Consider the following 26178-nt stretch of genomic DNA (forward strand, 5'->3'; position numbering starts at 1 on the left):
GAGTAGGCTGGGGCTGGCACAGACCTTTCCATGATGTTGGATACAATGTGAAGGACAAGCGCTACCGTGCGCTGAATGGTGCAGGATCAGGTTTGTTGGGATATTTACATTTCATTGGACACACCTGTTAATAAGACATCACATTATGGTCAGCCCACTCAAGCCAAACCACGCAGGTGGGACCCTGGGATCGTGCACCAGGAATCACAGACAGACTGCCTTTTCCTCCCACCCTGTGCATCCACTGCTCCACTGGATCAATTGGTATAAAGGTACTCTACATCATTTTGAAAGAAGGATTCATCTGCTCATACCTGTTCAATATTTAACCCCCTTAAGCTCCCCTGAAAATCACTTGTCATTCCATGTGGCCTTTCAAAGGACTCACAGGGTATGCCTAAGAAATACAGTGAAAGCAGGACATCAAGCTGGGCAGTCTCCTTCTTCCCAACTCTTACATACTCCTCCCACCCTCACTCATACTGCTCCAAGCCTGCTCTTTACCCTTCCCTTGTCCCACAAGTACTGTATAGTCAACTTTAGCTAGTGAAAGGAAAACCATAATTTTAAGACTGGTTTTGAACCACACAACCAACCTCAGAAACTTCTAAAGCTCTGTGGTAACACTTTGCTCTTTGCAGTACCAGGCTGGGAAGAGGCAATTCTCTGGACAGCCTGTTCTGTGGAGGGAAGATACAAGATAACACACTGCTCTGCTAAGGACCTGAAATACCCTTGGTGCAAACAGGCTGCTCATGGTCACAGAGCCTCATGCCAGGACACTGCATCCAGGAGAGCACTGCTGCACTGTTTGAATCACTGTCTCTGATTTTGCAGCCAGTGTGGCTGGCAGATGGTGAGAATTCAGGGTCACAGCCACTTTGGGTTAAATTTTTATCCTGCAACATCCCATCATGCTTTTGTCACTGAATGTAAAGCATTATCACCTCTTTTACAGCTCTGGAGAAAAAGAGCCAGCTCAGGAGGAGGTCCTTCTTGTGCCCAAAAGTCTGCAGGACTAAAGCAGTCTATAGGAAGCTGGGATTTGCACAGAATCACAGAATTATTAAGGTTGGAAGGGACCTCTGGAGACCATCTAGTCCAATCCCTCGGCCAAAGCAGGGTCACTTAAAACCTGCTACGCAGGAGCACATCCAGGAGGGTTTTGAACATCTCTTTGATGACACTTGGTTTTGCTAATGCTCCTTTTTGTTCCTGAGTGCCCTTGCAGGAAGCTGTTTTGAGGTACACTTCACCATAAGCAACAGGGACCCAGCACACCCCTCAAATTCCCTTCCCCACACAGAGGAGCACATACACAAGCTCCTCTTCTTCCCTGCAGTGCAGACCAGGAGATGACACAGATAAAGAACTACTTGAACAGCAGCTTCAGTGCCCTTGGCCTGGTATTGCCACAAGACAGGCCTCAGGGCCAGGTCACACCAGATGCTCTTCCCACTGCCACATACAGTTCCTCTCCCTCTGTAAGGAACCCTGCCCATGTGGGGCACAACAGACTGAGCCCAAAGGCTTTTAACCCAGATTTCAACGTCCATCTGTGTAAGCAAGACAACTTCAGGAACACAGAGCAACACAGGAACAAGCTGCAGACTGCTCAAAAGCACAAAGCCACTTACCGCTGGCAGTTGGACACAGTTGGAACTGACATCATACTCAATATATGCCACTTCTGTCCCTTCTTCTGACTTGCCATCTCTCATGTAGCAAACATCCCTAGTCCAGTTGGTCAGGCGATCCACCTCCTCCATTGTGTAGACGCAGAGCGCAGACTCCTCGCTCAGTTTCCCAGAGGAAGCCTGCCAGGCAGAGAAAGCTGCGAACAGCACCTCGCCCTCAGTGTCCAGCTGTCCCTGGGCCAGCTCCTTTCCCGGCCGGGTGACATAGGCTGCCTGCAGCAGGCTGTATGTATTGCCTTTGCTCTGGCACAGCAGAGGTAACTCCACGTACGAGTAATAGTGGGAGTCATCCAGGCAGATGCGCGAGATGTAGGTCTTGTACTCGCGCGACTGCGATTTGAGGTCCCGCCGGTAGAAGAGGAAATAGACACTGGAGTGGTAAGTGAAGGATTTAATGAAATGGTGGTTGTACTCTGACAGCCGGCCCACAGCCAGTTTTGCCGTTTCTTCATAGGAGAAAATGGAGTGAGAGTCTGTGGCTTGAACATCCCCTCCGTGGGCCCTGAGATTCCGGGTCGTGATGGGAGGAATTCCTCCTCCCACTCCTCGGCTGGTGTACCCTCGTCCCACAAACAGCAAGGGCACCTCATCCTTCGAGTAGGCGATGAGTCCCACAGTGGTGATGTTGGGATCATTGGCAGCCACATACTGAGTGTCACCAGGGCTCTCTGGCCGGAACAGGACGTGGTCGATGGACTCCAGGCTCCTCTTCTCACAGATCCCCTGGTGGACGCTGCCACACACAATGAGCTCCTTCTGCACAGTGTTCACCAGCAGCAGCTTGTTGTGATTGTCAGTGAGGTGTGCCTGAGGGCACTCCAGCTTTGAGACTGGTGGGAGGCAATCCTTACTGTCCAGAACTGGCCCAGTCTGAACCATGTTCTCCAACAGCAGGTCAGATGTCAGCTGGAAAAGAAAGTTGGTGGCCCCCAAGTAAATGGTTCCAGATTCCAAGTCCATGGACAGGTGGAGGAATTTTGTAGCATTGCGTGAGAATGTGACATACTGCAGTCCCTGTGGAATTGATGCTCCCAAGAAACAGAGAACAGGAAGGAGGAACGTTCCCAGAGGCATGGTAAACACTCTGCAAGAGAGGAAAGGCTGTTATAACTCCTTGGAGCCAGAAGTAAGATTTATACTCAAAATCCTTCAATAGCACCCACAGCAAGAGGCCTTCAGGAGTATCAGAGATTTAATTCAGTCAGATCCACATCAAGATGACAGGCACAGCATCCTCAGGAGAAGCTGCAATATTGCAAGTAAATGCAACATTGAAGCTGATCACTACTCTTGTAACATCAGAAAAATCCACATTTAACTTGACTCCTACACAGCTGAGCTATGGTGAGGTACTGGAAGTTCTCCAGGACAGGACCAAATTTCCATAGAAGCCAGCATGTTGCATATGGTATTAATGAGCAACACCACAGTAAAACAAACCACTGTCTAAGACAAACGCAACCTGCAGGACCATTGCTTAAATAAACTGCAGCTGAGATCCAATTTGGAGCAAACTTACAAGCCCTTCACTCTGTACTTGAAGTAGATATCATAATTAAACCCTCTCTTTGTTATCACTTATGGCTATCAACAGCCTCTTGTGGGTCTAAGGCTGTTCCACCCATGCTTCAGAAGAAACCTTCTCATGCCATCTCTGCCACTAGCATCACCCACCCAAGCAGAGCCTGGGTGCCAGGATTAAGCCTCTGGAATATCAGTCACTTCAGCTCCTAGCCTCCCTCTGGGGCTACCAGTCTGCCCTCAGTCCTGCCAAACCAGACCCTGTGGGTCCCCATTTTCCTGGGAACTTACACAGCACATCCAGGTGAGGGGAGATCACCTTTACCTGTTCACCTGTTACTGCTCTCTCTGGGGTAGAAGTCTCTTACAGACACTCATTTCTCCACAGCACTTTTCCCAGTACTATGAAAGGTGATTTAAACATGCCTGCTTTGTGGACAATGCTCCATTCCTTCCCATGTCTCAAACTGCAAGCAAGTCCAGGGTAGATGTTGGACAGACCCAGGGAATCACCAGACCTGTTCAGCTCCTCTCCAGAGAATACTTAGAACAACTCCTTTTGAAACCTACTGTGATCCACTCAAGCCATGCCATGGATGGGAACAACTGCTCTGGACAAGATGGGGATCCCCACAGCCTGGTGGAAATGTGGTAATAAGTACCTGCAGCATTTTGATTAACACTTTCCCCATGGAGAAAGGGAGACAGCTGCAAGTACTCAATAATTTACTATGAGTACCACCTCATTTAAATTGAGAAGTAGGTGGTGATGCAGCTGTGAATCTATTTCCTTCCAGCCCTCCCTCCCTCTTGCAGGCAGGGTATCAAAGCTGCACAGAGCTGCACAGCTGCCAAGCTGGGTCAGAGGCTCCGTGGAGCTGAGGAGTACAGTATCTCCTCCAGAACTGCCCTGTAATCTGCTGGGCTCATTTTGGCAACTCAGCTCCTCAGGGGTGATATTAATTTTGTAGTAAAAGTTAAGAAAACTATCATCACTCCCCTCCTAGGGCATCAGCCCTCTTGGGTCTTCCTCATAAGCTCAAAGTGATTTAGCTCAGAAGTGCTTAAATCACAGAGGCAGAAAAAGATCTGCAGCATTTCAAGAGGAAACTACTCCAGCATTTACTGGAGGACTTATCCAATTTAGGCCACAAACTTCTCAACCCATAAACTGTGTCTTACACTCATTCTATACAATGTCCAGCACACAATGTGCAGAAAACACAGTAGCAATGCTGAGAACAACAGCTGTAAGACTCTGGATCCATCTTCTACTCCCCTGCTATTGCAGAAAAGCCCCCCAGAAGTCTGCTTTCCAGCTCCTTTGTCAGTAAAATTGGCATCTTTGCTCTACCTAAAGACCAGTTGAGAGGATTAGTTTACTTGTGAAATCCAGCGGATAGAAGGTATTACAAAAACAACACTTTATTAAATATAGGCTTTGTGAAGCTCTGGAAAAGCTCCACTTCACACGGTTCTTGTAGGTAAGTAGGCAGCACTGTCAGGATATGGCCAGGCACAGGAATGCTGGCTCTGGGCTGGCAGCTTTCCCCCAGAGCCCACAGCCACTGATTCACACCACCAGCGCTGTGTTTAGGCTACGTGCACACTGGGGCTTTTGTTTGCCCTGATAATGGACACTTAGTGCTTTCTGCTTCAGAGCTATGAACACACTCTGCTTCACCCAGACTGGCAAACAGCCCTGAACTACCCTAGGAGTCTCTTTTCCAGAGTGGTAAGCGAGTGCACTGTAGCACCTGAGAGAAACCCTCACCGTGTGGGAGACGCTATGTGGGAAAACCCAGCAAGAAGATACACACAGACTGAAGGAAGGAGATGTAATTTGACTCTATCCCCTCAGGTTTAGATCAGCAGAAAAGATCTTGCTCCAACTCCAACATGACAGTTATTTTTAACTCTTTTTCATCATTTCTGTAGGAGAGAACTTCATTTAAGAAACCCCCCTAACCACACAACTGTCTCTACACCTCTGCACTGCCATCATGCAGATGTCATGATGGCTTGTACGACTGTCTGGAGTCTCCTCAGTTTCAAAGCTGAAAATCCCTGCAAACAAAGCAATAGGCTGATGGCCACCCAACAGCAGGAGCTTGACTATGTTGTGAACAGCAACAATGACAAGGAGAAGAGAATCTTTGATCTGGAAGCAGCTGAGAATCACAAGATGTCATTATAGCTACACCACTCTGAGGAATCTGTAATCTTCTTTTAGCTAATGCAACCTTCCTCTGCCAACACTTACAAAGTAAAATGGGCATGTGTCTCCAGGATTTATGGATTCTGAAACAGTGGCTTTCTGGCTAGAGGTTATGCCTACAAGCTGCACGACTCTGCCCTGTGTCCCATGGAGCCCCATTGGCAACTGCCAGGGCAGAGCTAACCATTACTTCAACTCACATGACACAACTCCAGCAACATGGATCTTGTTACAAGCTCATTGATCTGTATTTGAACCTGCTCCAAATGTTTCACTGAAAACATTTTACCTATTGGAGCACCTGTACTGGAAAGAGGTTGGAAAATCAACTAGTCCTTCATTCCAGCAGACCATAATCAGATCTTGCTGTGGTCAAGGCTCTAACATATAGCTACTCTTCTTTCAGCCATCAATACTCCCCTGGAAGTCACTTTGTGAAAAGCTAGTCCTTAAAAATGATTCAGATAAGAAACTACTGTCTGGTCCTCATGACTCTGTGAGAACAGAGAAAACAAAACAGAATGGTAGTACAGCATGTTCTGCAGGCTGGTTCTAATCACCCTGCACAATGGATAAACACTGAATATAGTGCTCTTTGTTGCTCTTTGCTACAAAGACCCATTAGCAAATGAACTTGTATTTATTGCTAGGTGAGCAAACATACATTAGCAATGAGCATGACTGTCTAGCTATCAGTAGCTGGAAGCATTTGCACCCTACATGAGAATAGAGAGGGAAGAAAAGCCAGCAGTGTGTTTTGATTCCATTTTCCAAGCTGTTTCTCAAGCACAGCCATCACTGTCTTTTTTATGCTTGCCTTTCAGTTAAGCCCATGACAACCTCTCTGGGAGGACAGGAAGGAGGAGGATAACCTACATTTAAATCTGATGGTTTCATGACAGGCTACACTACAGAGCTCTTTATGGATTTACTGAACCGTTCTGCTTCCTGTGCTCACTGCTAGTGTATAACACAGCTGTTGTAGACAGATTGCACTAAAAGTGTGTAGCCTTTAATTAATTCTGAATGCAATTGCCAAGGTTTAAAGATTCATTTTAAATATTCCATTTTTTTGATGAATTCCCGTTAAACAGGAAAATGTTCCAGACAATACTCTGAACACTGCCTCTAACTCACCGTAAAATATTAATATCCAAATAATACGGCTGAGTTTTATTTATTTAATCTGGATCACAACAGAAGGGCTGGAGGATTAGTCAGTTCTGCCACAGAATATTTATATCACAACCACCTAACAACAACCAGTAACATTAAAGCAATGGCACTATTGTGTTACTTAAAATTTGAAGTAAGATCGTGTTTTCTGTAGCACTATTTTTACCTCTCTGACCTCACGTATCCCTCTGAGAAACTTTGCTTATTTAATAAAGAAACAAACCCAGAACTCATTTGGGCACATTTTAACAGCGTATCAACACATAGAGATTATTCCAATCCTCCCAGATAATTTCCCTAATACCACATTCTATCCTCCAAACATAGAGAGGTCAGTTATGTTCCAACTTCTAGGCTAGATTTTATACTCACCACCAAACCCAGCAAAATCAGCCTTGGGAAAAAAAATAGCTCTCTGAAATGTGCACCTGCAATTTCCACCTTATCATTTGCAGAACCAACCCACAGTGTGAGCACGAAAAGATTTAAAAATTAAAAGCACCATTTTCCAGCTGCACGATGACCCTTGTGCTCCAGCACATTCAAACGGCCCAGCAGCAGGAACACGACCACTGCTATGCTTTCTGCACAAAAGCCCTGAATTACAGCCGCCTTCTAAGCTTCATATGCTCAACAGAGACTTGCTGTTTTCTGCTGTGAAAGATGGCATTCCCATTAAATAAATAAATCTTCTTTGAGTCTTTGCCTTACTACCAGGGCAGTTCCCTGCTCCGTTGTTTAAGAAGACTTGTAGCAAAAAGCTTCAGCAGAGATGAACACAAACCACTGTTTTCCAAGTAAAATTGACCCCAAGGAGAATCCCAAGTTCAAGCAATCCTGTCAGAGCAGGACTGGCACAGACAAGGGAGCTCTGTTATACCAGATGTGAATAACACCAAAGATGAGGTCAAAATAACTTATTAAAAAACCTCAAACCCTTAAAGACAGTATCAAATATGAAATGGCAAGGTGGCAGAAATTCTGTCTTAATATCCAGAATTAATAGCATTCTTGGATAAATACTTGGGAAAATTATGTTTTCTAAATCCTTGATAGTTATTGCTGAACATTACAAGGTATCTTTCTGGATGGCGATTGAAGCTATACTGAAAGAATGTTTCACAAAATATTGTCAACTATGTGATAACTTCAATAATGCTCCTGCATTGCTCTTTGGAAAAACTGCAGAAAGTGCTTCTACCTCTCTGGGACTACTTAAATATTAATTCCAGCTGTACTGGAATTCACTGATGATAGTGAACAGGTATTTCCTCTAAACAGCTCTAGCACAACCAAACTTTATCCTTTCACTGATGAAAATGTGTTATAAATACTAAGCTTCCAGTACAACTAGCTCATGAAGTGTTAATGATTAATACAACATTAAATAGTGAAATTTTTACAAACCAAGACCAACTACATAAACATTTACAAGGAATATAAAGTAACCACAAGATGCTTACTGTTGAAGAAGCTTTCTTCACATATACACTATCATGGCAAATCAAGGATTGACTTTTCCACTTCACCATCCTCTCAAACACTAACTCAATGTGAACTCAAGACCATGCTGCATGTGCATTTTTAAAAGGGAAAATCAAGCCAGCTGGTAGTTTCACAGCATCTTAACACAACCAAAAGATAACGTCCTGCTGGTGTTACACATTTGAAGATTAAAGTCCTTTAGGATCTGCTCCAACTTTCTGCGTAATCAAAAGAAAACCAGTGAACATCCCTTCTAGCCCATGAGCTCCTGATTTAAGTCTCCTCATGATACCAGGATTTTTTCTTAGGGCTCCTAAGTTATAGAAACTACCACCTTAACCCAGCAAGCTGATGCCTGAGGGCTCTCTACCCCAAGTAAAATGCCTTCTCATATTGTCTAACTTGTCACAAAATCTTCCAACTCAAAGAAGCTTCTAGTCACTTTTTGTATGAACGGTTTGAAAACTAATCCTCCTTCCTAATCCTCCTTGGGCAAGAAGATAAAGACAGCTATTCTAAGTCTGACAGAGGTCCACCTACACAGAAACCCTAGCTGCAGCAGCAGATAATAATAGATGCCTAAGAAGTAGACGAAGGGCAGACAAGCATAATGCAATCCTTCCCTTCCACATCCTGCCAGCTTTGAGCTTTCCCAAATCACAGATTGCAGCCACGTGTAATCCTTTGGATGGATACATTAAGTGGTCTGAGCTTCTTCAGTCAGAAAGACTTAATTTCCCTAGTAGCTCTCTGATCTCATCCCAATTTGTCAACACCCTACTTTTTTAGCTACCTGACCTGGATAAGCATTTCTTTTGACAGGACCTGACCTGGACAGGCCACTCCTTTGGCTGACACTGCACTCAAATGTTATTTTACCCAGTTTGAACCCACCAGTTCTCCATTTACCCACACAAGAACCCCTTGATCCACACAAGAACCCCTTGATCTTCTAGCTGCCACGTCACATGTTACATTTGCATCAGTGACTTAACTTTCAATTAGGGAAAAAAAAACTTAGTTAGGAAAAAAATATCCCATTCTATTAGAGCATATCCAAAGAGCCTAGACAGGTTTACAGCATTAATAAAACCCTGTAAGGAAAGCAGGGCTCACTGAAGTTAGCCATGCAATTGGGTCTGCTGAGCAAATTCTCTGTTTCTATGATAATCTACATAAATCTAAGCCCATCACTCCATATAAAAACAAATTTGCTTGCATGAGTTCAGGAAGCCAGTTAGCCAGTTGTTGCCCAAAATATAGATGAATATGTGGAGCACAGAGAAACCTCTTCAGCACCCAGGAAATTCCAAGTGCAGATTTCTCATTTCTGTTTAACTGAGACCCAAGAGACAATTTTTAATCTGGTTAATATTAAATAAACTGATCTTAAAAGAACTGTCAGCTAAGACTCTTGGAAAAAAAAAGTTAACCTATTGTGGAAATCAAGTCACTGTCCCTATCATGATTTAGTAAGTAATTAAAAGACAAGTGTTTCCCTGTCAGATGTGGGTTATCAGTGAGATCTGCCAAGAACTTACTCTGCAATCTGCACTGTTCAGTATGTTCACGTAAGATCTGAGAAGAGGAATATGTCTAGAAGTGGCAAATTTTATTATTAAAAAAAAAGTAATCACAATCAAATTCAAAGACTGTAAAAAATAAAACTCATGCACTTAAAAGTAACTACACAATATCTTAGAATGTCAATACCAAAACCAACAAAAAATATTTTAAGTACATAAACACAACAGGATCAAAACTAGCTGTTATCACTCAGAAAAACTTTGAAAACTTCATAGGTCAGTCCAGTATTGAGTATCAAGCAAAAAGGCAAATACGGCCTGTAGGGTAATTAGGAAAGAAAACACATATCCCCATTATGCTGTCAAATGCTGAAGGCAGTTCTGGTTCCCACATCTGAAAAAGGAGACAACAACAAAAGAGACAACAAAGATGACCAAAAGCATGGAGCAGCTTCCATATAAGGAGTGACTGAGCAGAGCAGGACTTCGGACAGACAAAGAAACAACCAGGGGGAAGATAAGGAAAAGTCAAGAGGTCTGAAACATGACAGTGTCAAGATGGAAAACATGGGGTTATTGATGGAATTACATGGTTATATTGCCATATTTTACAACACAGAAACAAGAGAGCACTCACCAAAGTTACAGACAACTTTCCTAATTCAGCTCAGGGACATTGTCGCTGGATGTAGAATATTTCAAATAACATTTAAAATGCATAATTAAGTTGTAGAGCTCACTGCTGTAGGATGTCATGGAGACCAGAAACATAAACAAGAGAGAAAAGAGATTATATAAATTCATGGAGAATAGACATAGTTGAGATCAGATGATGAGATAGAACTCCTCATGCCAAGCAGGGCCCTAAACTGATGATGGTCATAAGCTGGGAGGCAAATAGAGGTGGGGAAAAAATTAAAAAAAAACAAACCCTACAACAAATCCACCACATTATACATGCCCTGTTTCTTACAGTCCTCATTAAGCATCTGCCTCTGGATCTTGTCAAAGGCAGGACACTGAGCTACACAGAGCTTTGCAATTTGCCCCAGGATGATATTCTATTTAAACTTCTATTTTATGGTACATTTATAGACTTTATTTATTTTTAAATATTAAGAATGTACTCCAGCCCTGCCTAATCACATATTTAGAAGGCTGGAAGCCTAACCTCCCTGGCTGTTTCTGAAGGCAGAATCTCTCATGTCAACATTCAGATACCATCTAACTGAATCCTGACAGCGCAACACAAAAGTTAATGCACACCATGGGAAAGCAAACCCAGGGCCAGAGCCACAGAGCACAGAAGTGGCAGATCCAAGTTGAGTGCACCCACAGCCCCTCTTTCAGGAACAGCTCTTCCCTGTCTGCCAGCATTTGATGGAAACTCCTCATCAGAGGGAACACAGCGGATCCGTGTGTGCCGTCGGAGCAGCCAAGCCTTGGGCAGAACCACGGCTGCTGAAAGTAGGTCAGGACCATCCGTTCTAAGCAGGGAGAAAGGAAAGCTGGAGCACACCAGACTGTTTGGCCAGGTATTACAGAAAACCTTCATCTGGGATTTCATCACTACTTCAAACACATGTGATTCATATTTTACCAACCTCCACCTCAAACAAGGCACACCTTCCCAACCACACTGCCCTCCCTGTCATTAGGGGCACCTCTCCCAGCCTCAGCCAGGATCCTCCTGTTCTCAGCTTTGGCTCCACCAGCTACAAAAGCCAGAATCCTGCTCTGCCAGAGCTGTTTGTGCCAATTTCTATAAAGCAGCAATGTCCAGCTGCTTCATCCACAAACAGCCAGGACAGCACACGATCTCCACATAATCCCTTCTGCCTTAGAGTCTGTTTTCCTTGGCAGGATGCCCTGCAGAAGGGAGAGAGATCTCTGCAACCAGCACATGCTTCCCAGAGGACAGGACCGTGACCCCTAACCAAGCTCTCACAGAGGCAAAGGCCACACCCCCAAGGCAAGTTCTTTTGGATCCAGCCTGGCCTTGGAGTAACCCAGCGAGAGAGGAGAGAAGCCTCAAACATCCTCTGAAACTCCTGTGAAAAAGCACCAGTCCTTCACTTTCACTCCAAGAGGAAAATCCCTGGTTTCCATGCCAGCATCAGCCCTGCAGGTTTGCACAGTGGAAGGGAGAACAGAGGCTCACCACAGAAGGAGTTCATGCCAGCAGTGGTACAGACCACAGACAGACACACAAGGACCACATCCCGAGCTCCACCATCCAGGTGTCAAGATGCAAATAAGAAATGTTAAGCACTATAGCCTGTCTTGAATAAATCATTTTGCTCTGAAGACACTGAGCAGAGCAAGGTGCTCTGTTAAGAAAATTTTCTTGACACCCTTAAGTCTCAGATTTAGTACCACAATAGATCTATAAAGAACTAATGTGCCCTGGGTGGGCAGGAAGAATTCTTCTTGGTGTTTTCCTTCATTTAAAATAAAATTCATTTTTCTACCCTCCCCTCATCTTCTGGAGAACCATACATCCTGACAGCAATTTGACAGTCTTCCCCTCTCACTCCAAGAGTGTCAGCCATTCTGGCTGTAGCCATGAATACAGGCAGCAACATGCAAATACATTTAATGCAATGCAGCCACATGAGTAGTACCTATCCCCTCCCACCCAGAAGAGACAGCAGAATAAACAGAACTCCACATCACTACCACAATCTGCTTGTGGTTTGCCTTCAGACCAAGATGAGGTATATTCTACCTTGTGTTACTCAAGTTATGTTAAAGCATTATCAGAAATGACGCTTTGATCAATTATCTGCCATGAATTAGTGCCTCAGCCTGCAAGGTTCTCAGTCATCAGCTGTGAACTACCAGGCTCAATAGTCTGGCAATTAGGTTACACAGGTCTGTTAGATAATGATCCAAACTGAGGTGACCAGACATTTTCTTCCACCTCAGGAAGCCAAGGCCAAGGCTTTCATAAAGCCAGTAACAGATAACAACACACCATGCTGTTCAAAAAGCCTGGGGACCTTCCCAAGCTTGGGAAGCTTCACACCTACATAACACATCTAAGGAACAACAGCTCTCACCACACAAGTGCAGAAGCCTGAACAGGTTAAGAGTAGACCTGAGGGCCAGGATCAACTTTACCCCAGTCACAACAGCTCTGAACAAAGACTGTCCCATGCAGGCTGGATATTCAGTGCTTTCAGATGGAGTCCAACATGGAATGGTGGCCCAGGGACCATCCATGAAGGGCATTCAAGGTGCTCATGGTTGAGGAGTCACAGGCTGGCAGCAGCCATGCAGCCTTACTCTTCTACTGCACAGTCACAGCCCTCCATGCCACACACGGCCCACACTTGGAAGTTCTTGTGTCAAGGATAAAATTCAGAGCACCAGACTGCATATAGAGAGGGGTGAGAGAACTATTGCTGGGCACAACAGGCAATGCTCTCCCTTCATACCACAGTGGGTCCACAGCCTGAAGGAGTGAAAATAAGCAACAGTAAAATTAAGTGGCAAAGGAAGCAGAAGCTGGGACCCTGCAAGATTTGGTACTTGGAGAAATAAACCATGCAGAACAAGAGTTCTCCAGTTATTTTGTTAACATGCAGACATCCGGTCACATCTTATCCAGAACAAGGAATTGTACAACAAGAAAAAATTCCCAATAAGAAATTTTATACCTTCAAGTGGCTTTACAAACACAAGTTTCTGTTCACTCAGATTAAGGAGATCCTAACTTTTACTGGCAAAATATTTGAGCTCCTGGTTCAGGGCTGCGAAAACTTCTTTGGTGCTCTCCTAGAGGCACAAAGGTTCAGAACCAGCTACCTGCTCACGAGAGCCATGAATTTTAAAGACTTTTGGTTGAGACTGTTCTTCATCTGGTTTGCTACACTCCCACCTGCTCAGTCTGACAGCCACTGGCTGAGCAGGACTGACTGGCTCATCCTTTCCCCTTTGAGAGAAGCCCAGACCTTCACCCTAGGGCTGCAGAGATGCACTAAACAGGTCTGCAGTGCCAATCTGAAATGCAAACTGCTATGAGCAGGAACTTCAGCCAGTATAACTGGCTGACTGTTGGCATTTCAAGACCATGGTGCCTGCCAGGGTCACCCCTGGGCAAAAAAGTGCCCAGGAGACAGGAAAACCAGATTTACAGTAGTTTGTCAGGAACAGCACTGAGTTCTACAGCTGAGTGGCTGCTCCTCTGCTAGAAGGAACAGCTAGAGAGAACAGAGAGGAAGGAAACAAGGGAGAAGTATGCACATCTGTGCTAGAAGGATAAACCATAGCCTGTGGTCATCACAGCTCTGTCTGCAGACTGTCCCAGTTCCAGGCAGCCCTCCTCTGTCCTTTTAAGCTGTGTACTCCACACACATGGCAGGGACTGTGCCTTCCTCTGGGAAAGGAAACAGTTTACTCTGCCATGCACAGATAACTAATCAAAACCCCACAAAAGTGTGGCTCAGACAGCACTTTTCAGACTTATATATGGACTAAACTGAATAATCAGCCACCCAATGTCAACCCTGGAGTCCATGGTGGGGCTGACACAAATTTAGCCTCATGAAAAAGTTTTAGTTTAAATCTTCTAAGGGCTTAGTGGGAAATACACTAGTTAAAATCATGGATCAGCTAGGAATAGAAAAGATCACACTGGCTAAAGATGGGTTCAAACTAAAACTAATCTGGACAGACTAACTGGAGAAGGGCAGACAGGTCCAGCACACACAGGAGCAAGCTGAGAGAGAATCTCTGCTTGAGCCAAGTTACTGATGAAAACAATAATTCAGAAAATGAGAACAAACCAGGAAAAATACTCCATAAATGGGGTAACAACTGAGCACATTGCTACTCTGCAATGATGAGACTTAGGGTTTGGGATAGAAACTTCTTCCCACATCAGAGTTGACCAAATCAAGATAAAGGGGGAGCAATCAGCAGGAAAGGAACTTCAGTCCCCTCCACCTGCATTCTCCCTTAGCCCCAGGTCTGTCAGTAATCTGAGCACCCAACTCCTCAGCCACTGCATGGAGTACTGTTCACTAGAGAACACGATATGCACACAAGATTGTTTCTGTGTCCTTGGAGAGGGGCTGTAGCTTCCAAAACACACCAACTCAGTTTTCAGTCACAAGAGCTGTCTCCAAGAATACACAGCACCGTAGTTCCGCTACCGGTCAGCTCTGCAGAGCTGCTCCCCAGGGATCACAGCAGCAAAATCAGTCAACAAAGAGTTTTAAACCCCCCACTCCCAAAACTCAAAACAGCAGAGACCTTGTCTCTAGAGACAAAATAACAGATAGCCTGACGTTGTTCTCTTCCTTCTGAATTAAAAGTTTAAAGGAACAACCAGGGCTATTCTGTACTGTGCCCTCTGAACATTTGGGTAAGCATCTAAAACCAACTGCAAGAGCTGGCTTTCAAGGGTGAAGCATCTAGAAGTGAGCCCTGTTTCTGAGTTATTTTTAAATGTTTAGACAGGACTTAAAATAGGACCAGTGTTTTGAGTACTTCTGAAGAGTATGAACCTCACGTAGGCCATGACATTTTTAGTTTGAAAAGGCTTTGGAACAGAGGTTTTACTGTTCATGCATCAGCTTATCACCCATTTTAGCTCAAATGAAGTTAGAGTCCATTACAAAGCAAGAAACACCCTTTCAAAGGAGGGAAGTTAACACAAATAAGATGTAGGCTATTGGCAGAAAGGCAGCCTCTGTATCTCAATAAAACCTACCATCCCATAATAACAGAGACAGCATTTGCCACAGAGAAAAGGGGAAAGTCAGCTTCTCTGCTTACAATATTCATCTTCACACCACTTTTCCTACCTGTGTAATTCCTAGACATACTCTCTGCCTCTCCTCAAATTCAAGTCAACAGCCTGCAGACTCCAGCAGCCCAAGGCAGTGCCTTCAGCAACAAGAGGTGCATGCTGTACATCACCAGCAGCACAGAACCAACCCAGAACACCAGCTGTGCCACTCCCTTTTTTTTACAGTTTTATTAGCATCCCCCCTCCCACCCATGCTGACAAACCAGGCTGCACTTGTCTGGCTCTGGCCTGAAACATCAGACTGAAGCAAACCCATGGTAGCACTTCACCTCCCTGAATACTCTCCCAGGCTTCAACAATGACCAGCTCAGGGACTTCCTGGGATTAAGGTGGTTTCTATGCATTAAGTAACCTTCAATAGCTCCCTCTTCTACAGACCTGCCCCATGTCCTCACATACACACAGATACTTGGCATTCACAACATCCTGTGGCAAGAAGCTTCCCAGGTTAACTGCACACATCAAGGACTAAGTTGTTACTTGGTTTTAAGCTTACTCCATGCAACCTGTTCATACTTCTAATGGAAAAGGAAAAAAAAAGGCTCCTCCCCCTCTAAACTTTCCAGGTGATTCAGGAATTGAAGATAATTGTCATTTATTGTTTTTCAGGTGGAAGAATCCCGACTTATTCTGTCATGCTTTGTATGGAAGGTAACACTCACCTCTGTTCACTATTGCTGCTGTTCCATTTCTAAAAACTGAAGATAACTCTATTAAGATGGCAATGGTTTTCCTAAAGCTGTAGAAAACTCAACTTCCATAAGAGCTGGAGGAACTAGTGTGATGGTTATCACATACAGCAGGGATTCCCCACTTCTATAGTGAATTGCCCACCTGGTAGCTCTCTGTTAAAATATTCAGCCTAACTCCTTAAACTGAGTTTGTTCAAAAGTAAGTTTACTTTCAAGCCACAGAATTCAGCTGCATCCTTCTTCCACCAGAACATGGAGTATTTTTAAAAAACTTTCTCTCCCTGTTAGTTCTTTGAAAATACAAATTATCTTATGGTTGAATCAGCCTGCCTTGATGAAGGGTGGATCCCTCACAAGACCGTGTGCCAGAGCTTTATTCTGTCACGCATTCTTCATGAACATTTAAATCCAGCAGTTTTTCCTCAAGGAGGGGCACAGTGTTTATAGATTTCCTGATGCTACACAGAACAGTATTCTTACCAGACCTTGTTCTCCTGCAGAGTCATATAAGGATATCTGGGTTTGGAGACTGTGTGTATTGTGACTCCCAAAAATCCTGAGCGATTTCGTTCACAAATGCACTAATTGCTTCCCACATTGTTTATGAGATATAGAAGTTTGTTAATAATACATGCTTAGCTGAGTAAGCAACCTAAACTTTCCTGTCAGGCTGAAATAACTTTCCTGGCTTCACTCTTTCCTTTGCCAGTTTTACTATTAAGAGCCAAATAAGTGTTTTTCAAAGATGCAGATATGTAGAAGTATAACTGGAATTAGAAAAAGATAAAGAGGGCCATTAAAACCCAACAGAGCAATATATTACCTAGCGTTGCAATACTCAGTGCTAACAGCTTCTTAAAAATATAAACCTATCCCACAATTTAGGGTTTTGAACCACACTCTAAGGGTTTGGAAGGAACACCTCACCCCACAAATGGCCCATAGCTGGTCCTGATAAAAACAAAGAACTCTTGTCCCAAGGTTCTGTGAGCACCTGAGGTGTTTTCAGAGGCAAAGGTGAATGTTTCTCCTGAAGAACTCTTGCCTTGCACACAGCACTGCAGTTGTGCTTATTCTTAAAAACCGGTCGTGCACAGAAAATAGGGCAGAAAAGCAGTCCCTGAACTGCTTAAAAGGGAGGGGAGGGAAGAGGAGGGAACAAGTAACACTCTCCTAGGTAACACCAAGTCGCTACTCCGGCTGCACAGGAATGAAGCTGAGCGCGACTCAGATAATAACCGTAACTCACATTTCAGAAGTTAGTTTGTTCAGACATGATCTTTCACACTTCAAGGTACTAAAAAGCATGTCCTCTAGTGCACTTCTGTTCTGCTGGAGCACTTTTTCAATAGGATCTGGACAGAATCACCTCAGTAATCTCAAAGAATACAACAACACACAGTCCTCTGGCCTCCTTACAATCTTGTATTTTTTTACATACCCTGAAAGCATGGATCCAGAAGAGACTGGCCTGAATTCAAGTCATCTCAAGTACTTACTCATTCCCTATTTCATACTGCTTTGAGTTAATGGTTTTACTGGAACCACCCAGAGCAATGCAAAGCTGAGGCAACCAGACTCTCCAATCTTTGTACATTTGTCACATGTATTCAGCATTTATTCTTGGATGTGTGGATTAAAAGAGATTTTCTGCAAACTTGCTCTTTATTACCTAAGAGTTCCATCCAGGTCTACTACCAAACTTTCAGGTTGCACCCCAGAGAGGTCTGGGCTGGGGGTTGCTGTCTCATTTTGTTCATTGCTTTTATTTCTGCTGATTTCATTTCTCCTGACGTTAGAGCTGCAAATCCAACAAGCAGAAATCCTTCAGATGAAGGGCTCCTGTACTCCCAGTGCTCTAACATGATACTCATCTCTCCAGTGCAAAAGTCAATGACTCATCTGCATCAGCTCCTAGTATCCAGGTGCCAGGGTTTCACTTCCCAGACAGAGGTTCATGCAGATTTGCAGATCTCCAGCATCTCATTCAGTCTGGGATCTCTGGTGTACCACCCTACATTTGATATTCAAATTCCCATATTCAAATTGCATGTATTCACCTACAGAGTGCTTCACCAGGCAGACTGACAGCAGAGTTGTAACTATCCTGTTTAATAGGAAGCAGCCTGAAAGAATTCAGTTTCAGGGAGACATTTCTTCAAGGGTCTATAGCTGTCAACACCACAAAGCTCAGCCAGCACAGAGCAGCTCATCACACTCCATGGTGATTGACAGACAGAGATGAACATCACTCCTGCTCCAGGAGTCTGTCTTCACATTTGGCAACACTCACTGGCCCATTTCTACTTATAGATCACCATCAGAAACTCATGGTTTTGTTTTGGTTTTTTTGGTTTGTTTCTTCAGTAGGTTAAATTAACTCCCTTCTACAGAAAATTTAAAGTATAAAAGTTAGTTTTTATATTTCAAGTGCAGCACCAGAGGTGCCAAGAAGACTTGCAAAAGGTGTGCAGTGGCCTGACTTTGGTAGCATTGCAACCCACAATTCCCAATCACTCTCTCAAGAAAGTTGGGGTGAAAAAGGAAAAAAATGACAAGCAAATAGGCAACTTCTGGAGTAAATACATGTGCCTACAGCAGAACTCCACAGAACAGAGCTTGTGTTGAAGAGATGTCCTTTATCCTTCACGGGATTTAGGCAGGATTTCCCTGCATAAAGAGAATGTTCCCTTTGCAAAGGGAACAAGTGAACACTCCCACATAGAGCCACTCACTCACTCCAGCAGACCACGTGCCGGGAGAACTCGTCCAACTAATCACAGGTGGTGCAGTTGGTCAGGTGGGTTCCTCACGCAGCAGCATCCAGAGGCTGCCCAGCACGACAGGGGCCACACACACGGAGAGGATCAGGAACACGGAGGAGCCCAGCGGGCTGCAGCTGTCCATGGGCATCCCAGGGCTGACTCCCGGCACATTTTGCTTACCATCTGGGCTCTTGGGAACGTTGAGACACCTTCATTTCTCTTACTGAGGAGTGTGCCTCAAGCTGGAAAAAACAACAGAGCATGAAATGCAAAGACTATTTTTCCAATAAATTAAATCTGTTGCACTTGACTCCTGCTGTGGTTCCCTTCTTCCGAGAAGGCATGGTCTGGCCAGCTGCACAAAGTCCAGGCAGCCCTGGGAAAACAATGGGATCTTTTTCTTGCCAGAACCAGCCTTCCTGCTCACCCTTCTAACCATGGCATGGAGGACACCCCCAGTGTGTGTCTGCGGAGGAGAGGAGTCTGTTGGCATAGCAACTGCACACGCTAACTCTCCGCTAATGAACAGGGATAAAATGTTTTGTTCTCATTAGGAAAAATACAGACACATTCCTGATTGGTGAGTAATGTCTCTGCCTCTGGGAGATTAGCTCAGAGCTGTGCAGCCTGAAACAGCCTCAATTGAGCCCACTGCAGTGCTTCCCTTGAACAGCCACTCTCCAAGGACCCCGCATCTCTCCAGGGAAAGCCCACAGAGCTTTCTGCAGCACTTTGCCTTTGGGCCTGAGACAGCTCAAGGCGAGAATAATGAGAAGAGGCCAGACAGGAGCAAACCGGAACAGGCACAATGGGAACACACCCCTGTCCCTGCAGGGGAGCCAGCTCTCGCTGGTGCCTTCCCTGCACCTGGGTCCAAGCTACCTCGCAGCCAGGGAGAGTTTCTCTTTGTGCGTCCACTGCAGGTCTGCCTTGCACAGGGCTCAGATCCGCCTGATTCCCCAGCTCTCACTCCAGCCACATTTCACAGTGCTGGGTGAATAAATGGACAGAGCACAGAGCTGCAGAACACTCACAGCAAAGCTCGGCAACCATTATTAGGTGCCTGGGTGCAGAAAAGACAACAAGGGCTCCAGCCCACCAGTCTTAGGATTCTGGCATTAATAATCAACAAGATCCATCACGAGTCTGGTATTTGCAGAATATTTGCACCCTGCTGTTTTACCACTAAGGTCTGTACCTGGGTGCTAACCCAAGCTACCTAAAGCCTCTGCCCACACAGGCAATACTGCCCCCCAAACCCTCTCCCCTTCAGATCCTCCTGCCACAGGAGCCAGCACAGCAAGTGGGAGGATCACAGTACTTCACTCTTTGCAAAGAAGATCTGGGGCAGATGCAAGGCCAGACACCCAAAGCACAAGCAAAACTCCAGCCTCTAACCACAGTTTTGTCAGGCTTTTGGCATAAACACAAAGCTGGTCTGTACAGTGCAAACACAGCCCAGCAGAATCAAACTCTGAGCCCACAGCTCATCTCTCCTTTATGCTGCTTCTGGGTCTCATTTGCTCACATCAGTTCACCCTGCATTGAATTCAAAAGTCCCTATGGAGAATAGGGACTGCACACCTTACACCTCAGAGGGGACTTCAGAGTCTTTCTAGGGGCTGAACAGGTACACAAACTCCCTTCTCCCTCTGGTGGGAGATAGGTGCTGGCTGGGATTAGTACCTCACACGGACACACTCAGCTCCACAGCAAACTGGGATGTGGCAAAGCTCTCTTGCTCTCCCACACCCCTGCACTGCTGATGGAGAAAGAGTGGGATTTAGGCTCACAGGTAGCCGCAGCTGCTCTCTGAGCACTCACTAATTCCCTCACCCAGCCTCTCAGACTTTCACCTGCCCTTTTCCTGCTCCTCAGGACTTCAAACACCTCAAAGTGATGCAGGAGAAGGTAGAGTCAGCATCGGGAAGAAAGGACTCCGTTCGTTTATGCCTTTGAGAAATGTGCATGTGCAGTAGGGAACGCAGCGTTGCTGCTCTCCCTCAGCCACAACACCTGTGTGTTAACCCTGTACTGGGATCTGCCCACAGGACTGCTCGGGCTTCATTTCTACTTTACGTCCTTCCAGCTGATAATTCTGTTATTCAGTCCCTATGCAGGCACTCTACTGCCTGCAAAGCCATCTCTCTTTGGTAAAGGAGAGAAATAACCCCGGCTCTTGCCCAGCAGGGACAGACCCCGGCCTTGGCAGCCGCTGCCCAGCCTGCCGCGAAGCGCAGATCCCTCCCAGACTAACACAAGGCCAGAGGGGCCGGGGTGCTGTTTTCCAGCCTCCAGGCATTTTACTTGTTCCAGGCGATCCCTCCCCCAGCCCTCAGAAAGGAAAAGCCGTGGGAATGGAGCTCAACACCCCGAAGTAGGCTCACCCCCGGGCGATGCGGAGCTTAACTCCCTGCGCGCCGGCGGGCAGGCCTTGCACCGGCTGGCAGGACCTCGGCACCCGGGGACATCCCGGCATGGCCCCGTCCTGCCCTCGGCACGGACACCGCAGCCCACAGTGCTGTGCCAGCAGGGAAGGGACAGCCCTGCCACTCGTCCATCACAGTCCCTCTCACTTTCCCAGGACGCTCGTCATTGCTGCAGCTCTACTTTCCAGTGTTTCCATCCTCCACCAGCACACAGCCAGCAAGCCACAAGAGCCCTTTTTTCATCTTTCCACTCTCCCAGAAGGTCCCAGAGGCTACCCACTTAACAAAAAAGTTATCTTTATCATATCATCAAGGCATTTCTCCTCCCTTTTGCCCCACACGCTGCGGTACAAAGCGCTCTCACGGGCGCGGAGCCTGCGGTCAGCCATCAGCCAGCATGTCAGGAGTTAAGTCCGCATTTCCATTCTCCTGACCTGCACCAACGCTGGCTGAATATCGAGCTATTCTTTGCAGCTTGATAAAGCATGAGAAAGCTAAAGGCCTCACACACTCCTCTTTTCACAGCTTGGCCTGCTGCCCACAAGCTGTCACTCCCTGGCACCCAGGGCAAAGAGAGAGGGGAGGCCAAACTGCAGCCAGCTGCAATGAATCACCCGCTCCCCGTCCCTCCTCCCCAGGGAGCCCGGGTCCCTCCTTCCGGCAAGGGATAATGTCTGCCTGGCCTCGCTGCCTGCTTTCACAGAAAAAGCCATCCTGGGCCGGGGGGGGCTCCTATTGCAAAAAGCTGCTGCCACAAAAAAGCGCAGAGCGGCTCCCAGCAAGACTGAAGAACGAGGATTTCTGCTCAGCAGCTGGATGGGAACGCACGGCTGCAAGTGTTCAGCACAAACACCACTTAAAAAAATGTGAAGCTGGTCATTTGTCTAAATTGCAGGAAATTCTGGAGGAAGGCTCAGGCACAGAATCTGATTTGAAGGAGACTCTTTATGCCCCACTCATGCAATATTTATTTCGGGGACTGATTTCCATTCAGTCCCTTCCTGGCTGCCCTTTTCCTTCCCGCTATCCCCAGTGTGATAGATGAACGATTTCTCACACCAGCCCAATTACCAGATTCAGCCAAGCTCTCTCAAGCACCACCATCCCCTCTAGTTTATTTTGATGGGTTCCATCACACAAACTGTTTCCGCACATTACAGTTTGTTCTTCATTTTTAACACAAAACAGCAGAGGGAAATCTGATCTCAGGGTCACTGGCATCCCAGACAAAAAGTGTAGCCAAGAAGGCACAGAAAGACCAAGGTCATCACGTGCATTTCTTGCACTACAGACCTACATTTGGAGAGCAGTGCTTTCAAAAGGTAAAGATGTCCAAGCCTTTGCAAGGTCAAGATGTCAGCTGTTTGCTTTCTGAGAAAGGGGATAGTCTTCAGAAAAACACACGCAAACTCAGCCCCTCTCCATCAGCCAAAGCATGAACTGAACAGTGGCACGTGGATCCACATGGCAAATGGGAACCTCCATCCACTTGTTTCTGTCTCCTACAAAGAATAACTTGGCTGCACAGAAGCCAGTCCCTGCTCAACAGCTGCATCTCTCCCAGCACAGAGAAAGGAGCTGCAAACTGCAGTTTTATTGGGAAGAGGGTTTAATCTGAAGCCTTGCAAAGGCAAATTCTCATTACCTCCAGGGCAAGACGAGAGGTTACTCTCCCAAAAGCATGTGCTACCATATCCAGCATCCCTCTTCTCCCACTAGCACTATCCCAGTGCCTCATATCCCCCAACAGGATATGTTACTCATATTCATACCCCTACTCTCTGCCTTCCTTTCCTACTCAAGGCAGCCTTTTAGGCTCCAAATTCAGCATACCTGTCTGGTAGTGTGCTTCAAATTCAGCCAGTGTGAGGGCAGGATTAAATAAATTCCTCTTATCTCTTCCTGCACTTGCAGGGTGATGAGGGAAGGAAGAGCTGCACAGTTCCCACCTGGCAGACAATGTGTATTCAAACAGTGAGAAACTCATCAACTTTGTTTGGCTCACAGAGGTGATCCACAAAGGGTTTTTTTTATTATTGTTGTTGTTTGGGCTTTCAGGGTGTTTGTTTTTACAAACTCTGAAACAGCACAAAACAAAACCATGAAAAGAAACTTTTTTTTTTAAAGAGAAACGGAAGGACCTTAACTATTCCTAAAGCCACCTTCATCACAAACTAAAACAAGTCTTAAAAACACTCTTTCAGGGGCACAGGCTGTCAAGAATCACAAGTAATCACAGTCAATGCCACTTTATCACATTCTCTGACAGATGACACACTATGTATGGATTTCCCCTTATGACACATTTAAAGCACTTTGTAAAGTTTCTCCTGCACATCTACATCAGTAAGTGTCTCCTCCACAACACCTGCAGCTACAAAAACAAGTACATTGAAAAGATTATTACACTGAGCCCCCATAAGTTAGCAAGCTCTGGAACTCGGGTTATCCCTTGTGCAAATGAAACACAAAACACTCCCTAACCAGGCTCACACACACTGTTCTGCTGTGGGAATGCCAGCTCCTGAGCATTGCCCCCCTGCTCTGACAGAAGGATCTCTAAATGCAAAGCTTAATAGAAACAGTTAATATCCTGAGTGTGGCTCTGCGCCATCTGAGCTCTGTGTGTAATATAATCAGGTTCATAATGCCCAGAATAGCACTCTGGAGCCCTAGCACAGACTAAGACCTCACTGTATTAAGTGTTGTGTGGATAGTTGCAGTGGTGCCGTTTTCTCTTCTGTAAAATTACTGAGCGCCACATCCAGGAACCAACCATAACCCATATTTTACAGAAGCTGAGACACAGGAGAGCAATGTACACTTTTCAAATGTCTTTTTTTGGCAGCTAAATCAAGTTAGTATTTTCACAGACACACTGAGGGAGGGAGGGAAGGGAACACTGAGGTTACTCTCTCTCTCCAGAGCAGACAGGCAAAAGCCTAGTTCAGCCAAAGCTCACTGAGGCTCTTTATGTTCCTGCTCAGTGACAGAGGTCACTTGTGGAAGCCTGAACCAGATCTGGTACAGGGCTGCCTGCTAAGCATGCTGGCAAAAGGATCTGAGCTATACCCTTCTCTGCAGTTGTTTGCGTTTCTTCGGGAACACCAAAGACCTGGAGTCTGTCCCAACACTGCTCGCACTGCCTTTGCTAAAAACACGCCTTTTAGCTCCAAAGTAAAATTTGTCTTGAATTCTTTGTGCTCTGAAGAAAGAAATCCCATACACAGGATCCACAAAGAAAGCAACTGCATGTGTCAGCCAAATAATTTCACTTATGCAAATTCTAATTTTCAGTACAGATTCCAGGATACTTTCCTACCATAAACACAGGTTAGGTCCATGTTTGAGCTGATTACCCTTTGATGCTCTTTAGGTTCACATTGCACAGCAGGTGCTGCTCATACTTCCAAAGCATCCAGAAGTCACAGCTCTTCAATTCATTGATTTTTATGAAGCACCAGGTCATACTTTCTGGCCTTCAGCTGATCACAGTTCATGAGCCTTCTGCACATTCTGGGCTTAGGAACTGTATGTGTTTGAAGTGAATAGAGACTAGATGCCTTTTGGCAAGATGCCTGAGGCAAAGGCCTCAAGAGAGAAATCCACCGTTTCCCAGGCTGATATAAATGGACAAGCATCCCCTTGCTTCAACTTTTATTCCCTATTTGTGAACTGGCTATGAAGAAGGACGTTCTCCTCTCACCTACAAAAATCTGTGGTTTTAGCATTGCTTTGCCCTTTCTCTGCTGTGTGTTTGTCCCCAGAGAAGAGGAGCCCCATCAGCCCATGCAGTGTCTGATCAGAGCCCATCCTGCCCTGGCAGCATGTTCTCCTGAGCTAAACAGAACAGGTGGGGAGGCAGGAAGACAAACTTCCACAAAGCTGTTTCTTGAACCAGATTTACAGGGATACAGCGAAACAGAGGAAGGGTCAGGGAAGATTGAACACATTTGTAGCTAACCAACAAGACAGCCAGCAGAGACCCTGACCTAAAACAGATTTTCAGGGAGAAACACCAAATCCAACAGTCACTTGCAGCCCTGCTGGGAGCTGCCACTGCCTCCACTCTGGCTGTACCACTGCAATGCCATCACAACCACAGCACCATCTTTCCCTCTGAAGTACCTGTTCCTCTGAGAGGAGGTCATAAAAACTACCTCATCTTTTGCATGCCATGAATGATGAAGATCCGAAAGTCTGGGTTTTGGCATCTAAAGTAACTACTGTGAAAATGCTACAGGAGATTTTTGCCAGAACAAGTGAGAAGAGCTTTCCAACTTCTTGAAAGAGATAATGTGTACAGAGGCAACCCAGTGCAGAACTGCAGGGACAGCAAAAATGGAAGTCCAACTGCTGTTGTGAACATTCCTGAGGCTGTTGGTAGGGGCAAGAGGAGAGAGTTGATTGCTGCATTACCTGTAGTCACTCAGGAGACAAGCCATCAAAATCTACAGAAATTATGATTATTTTCTGGAATAACAGATGCAGTTTCTGGGAGAAAGATTTTTCATAGGGATATTTTTGACTATTGGTTGAATAACTTCTTTGTTGCAGACTAAAAAAAAACAAAACAGACCCTTCTTGCTATCGCTTTGCCATTCAAGACATTGTCATTGTCACCTTTCAGATGTGTAAGTATAAGAGACAGCAGCAGCTGAGCTGTAGTAATTAGGAGGGAGAGATGTGCAGACCTTGTCTCACATCTTCCTGTTAAGATGCAGTTTACACTTTGGCAGGTTTAACAGTCCCCAGTGAAAATAAGCCATCTGCATCTGCTCCAGCATACCATCCTCATTTCTGAACCCTTCAAGCAGTTCTGGAAAAAATCAGCATTGCCTCCCTGCTTTT

The 26178-nt window shown here is 45.5% G+C and overlaps 1 protein-coding gene across 4 annotated transcripts in view; it reads right to left on the reverse strand.

The window, feature by feature from the left end:
• Positions 1-26178, reverse strand: part of PLXNB1 (plexin B1) — a 77146-nt gene that overhangs the window by 36436 nt on the left and 14532 nt on the right. For 2 of the 4 annotated variants that reach the window (XM_054280788.1, XM_054280789.1), the window contains exons 2-3: positions 18869-19140; positions 1638-2781 (exon numbers count right to left, since the gene is read on the reverse strand). In XM_054280788.1, the coding sequence (XP_054136763.1) occupies positions 1638-2771 (1134 nt within the window). In that variant the 5' untranslated portion in view covers positions 2772-2781; positions 18869-19140. Of the gene's footprint in view, positions 1-1637; positions 2782-17805; positions 17852-18868; positions 19141-26178 lie in introns of those variants that run through there. The other 2 variants (XM_054280790.1, XM_054280791.1) reach the window with 2 other exon arrangements.

This window comes from Melozone crissalis, unplaced genomic scaffold (assembly GCF_028551555.1).
Source record: "Melozone crissalis strain CALT ecotype California unplaced genomic scaffold, PUWL_Pcris_2 ptg000029l_1, whole genome shotgun sequence".
NCBI lineage: Eukaryota > Metazoa > Chordata > Aves > Passeriformes > Passerellidae > Melozone > Melozone crissalis.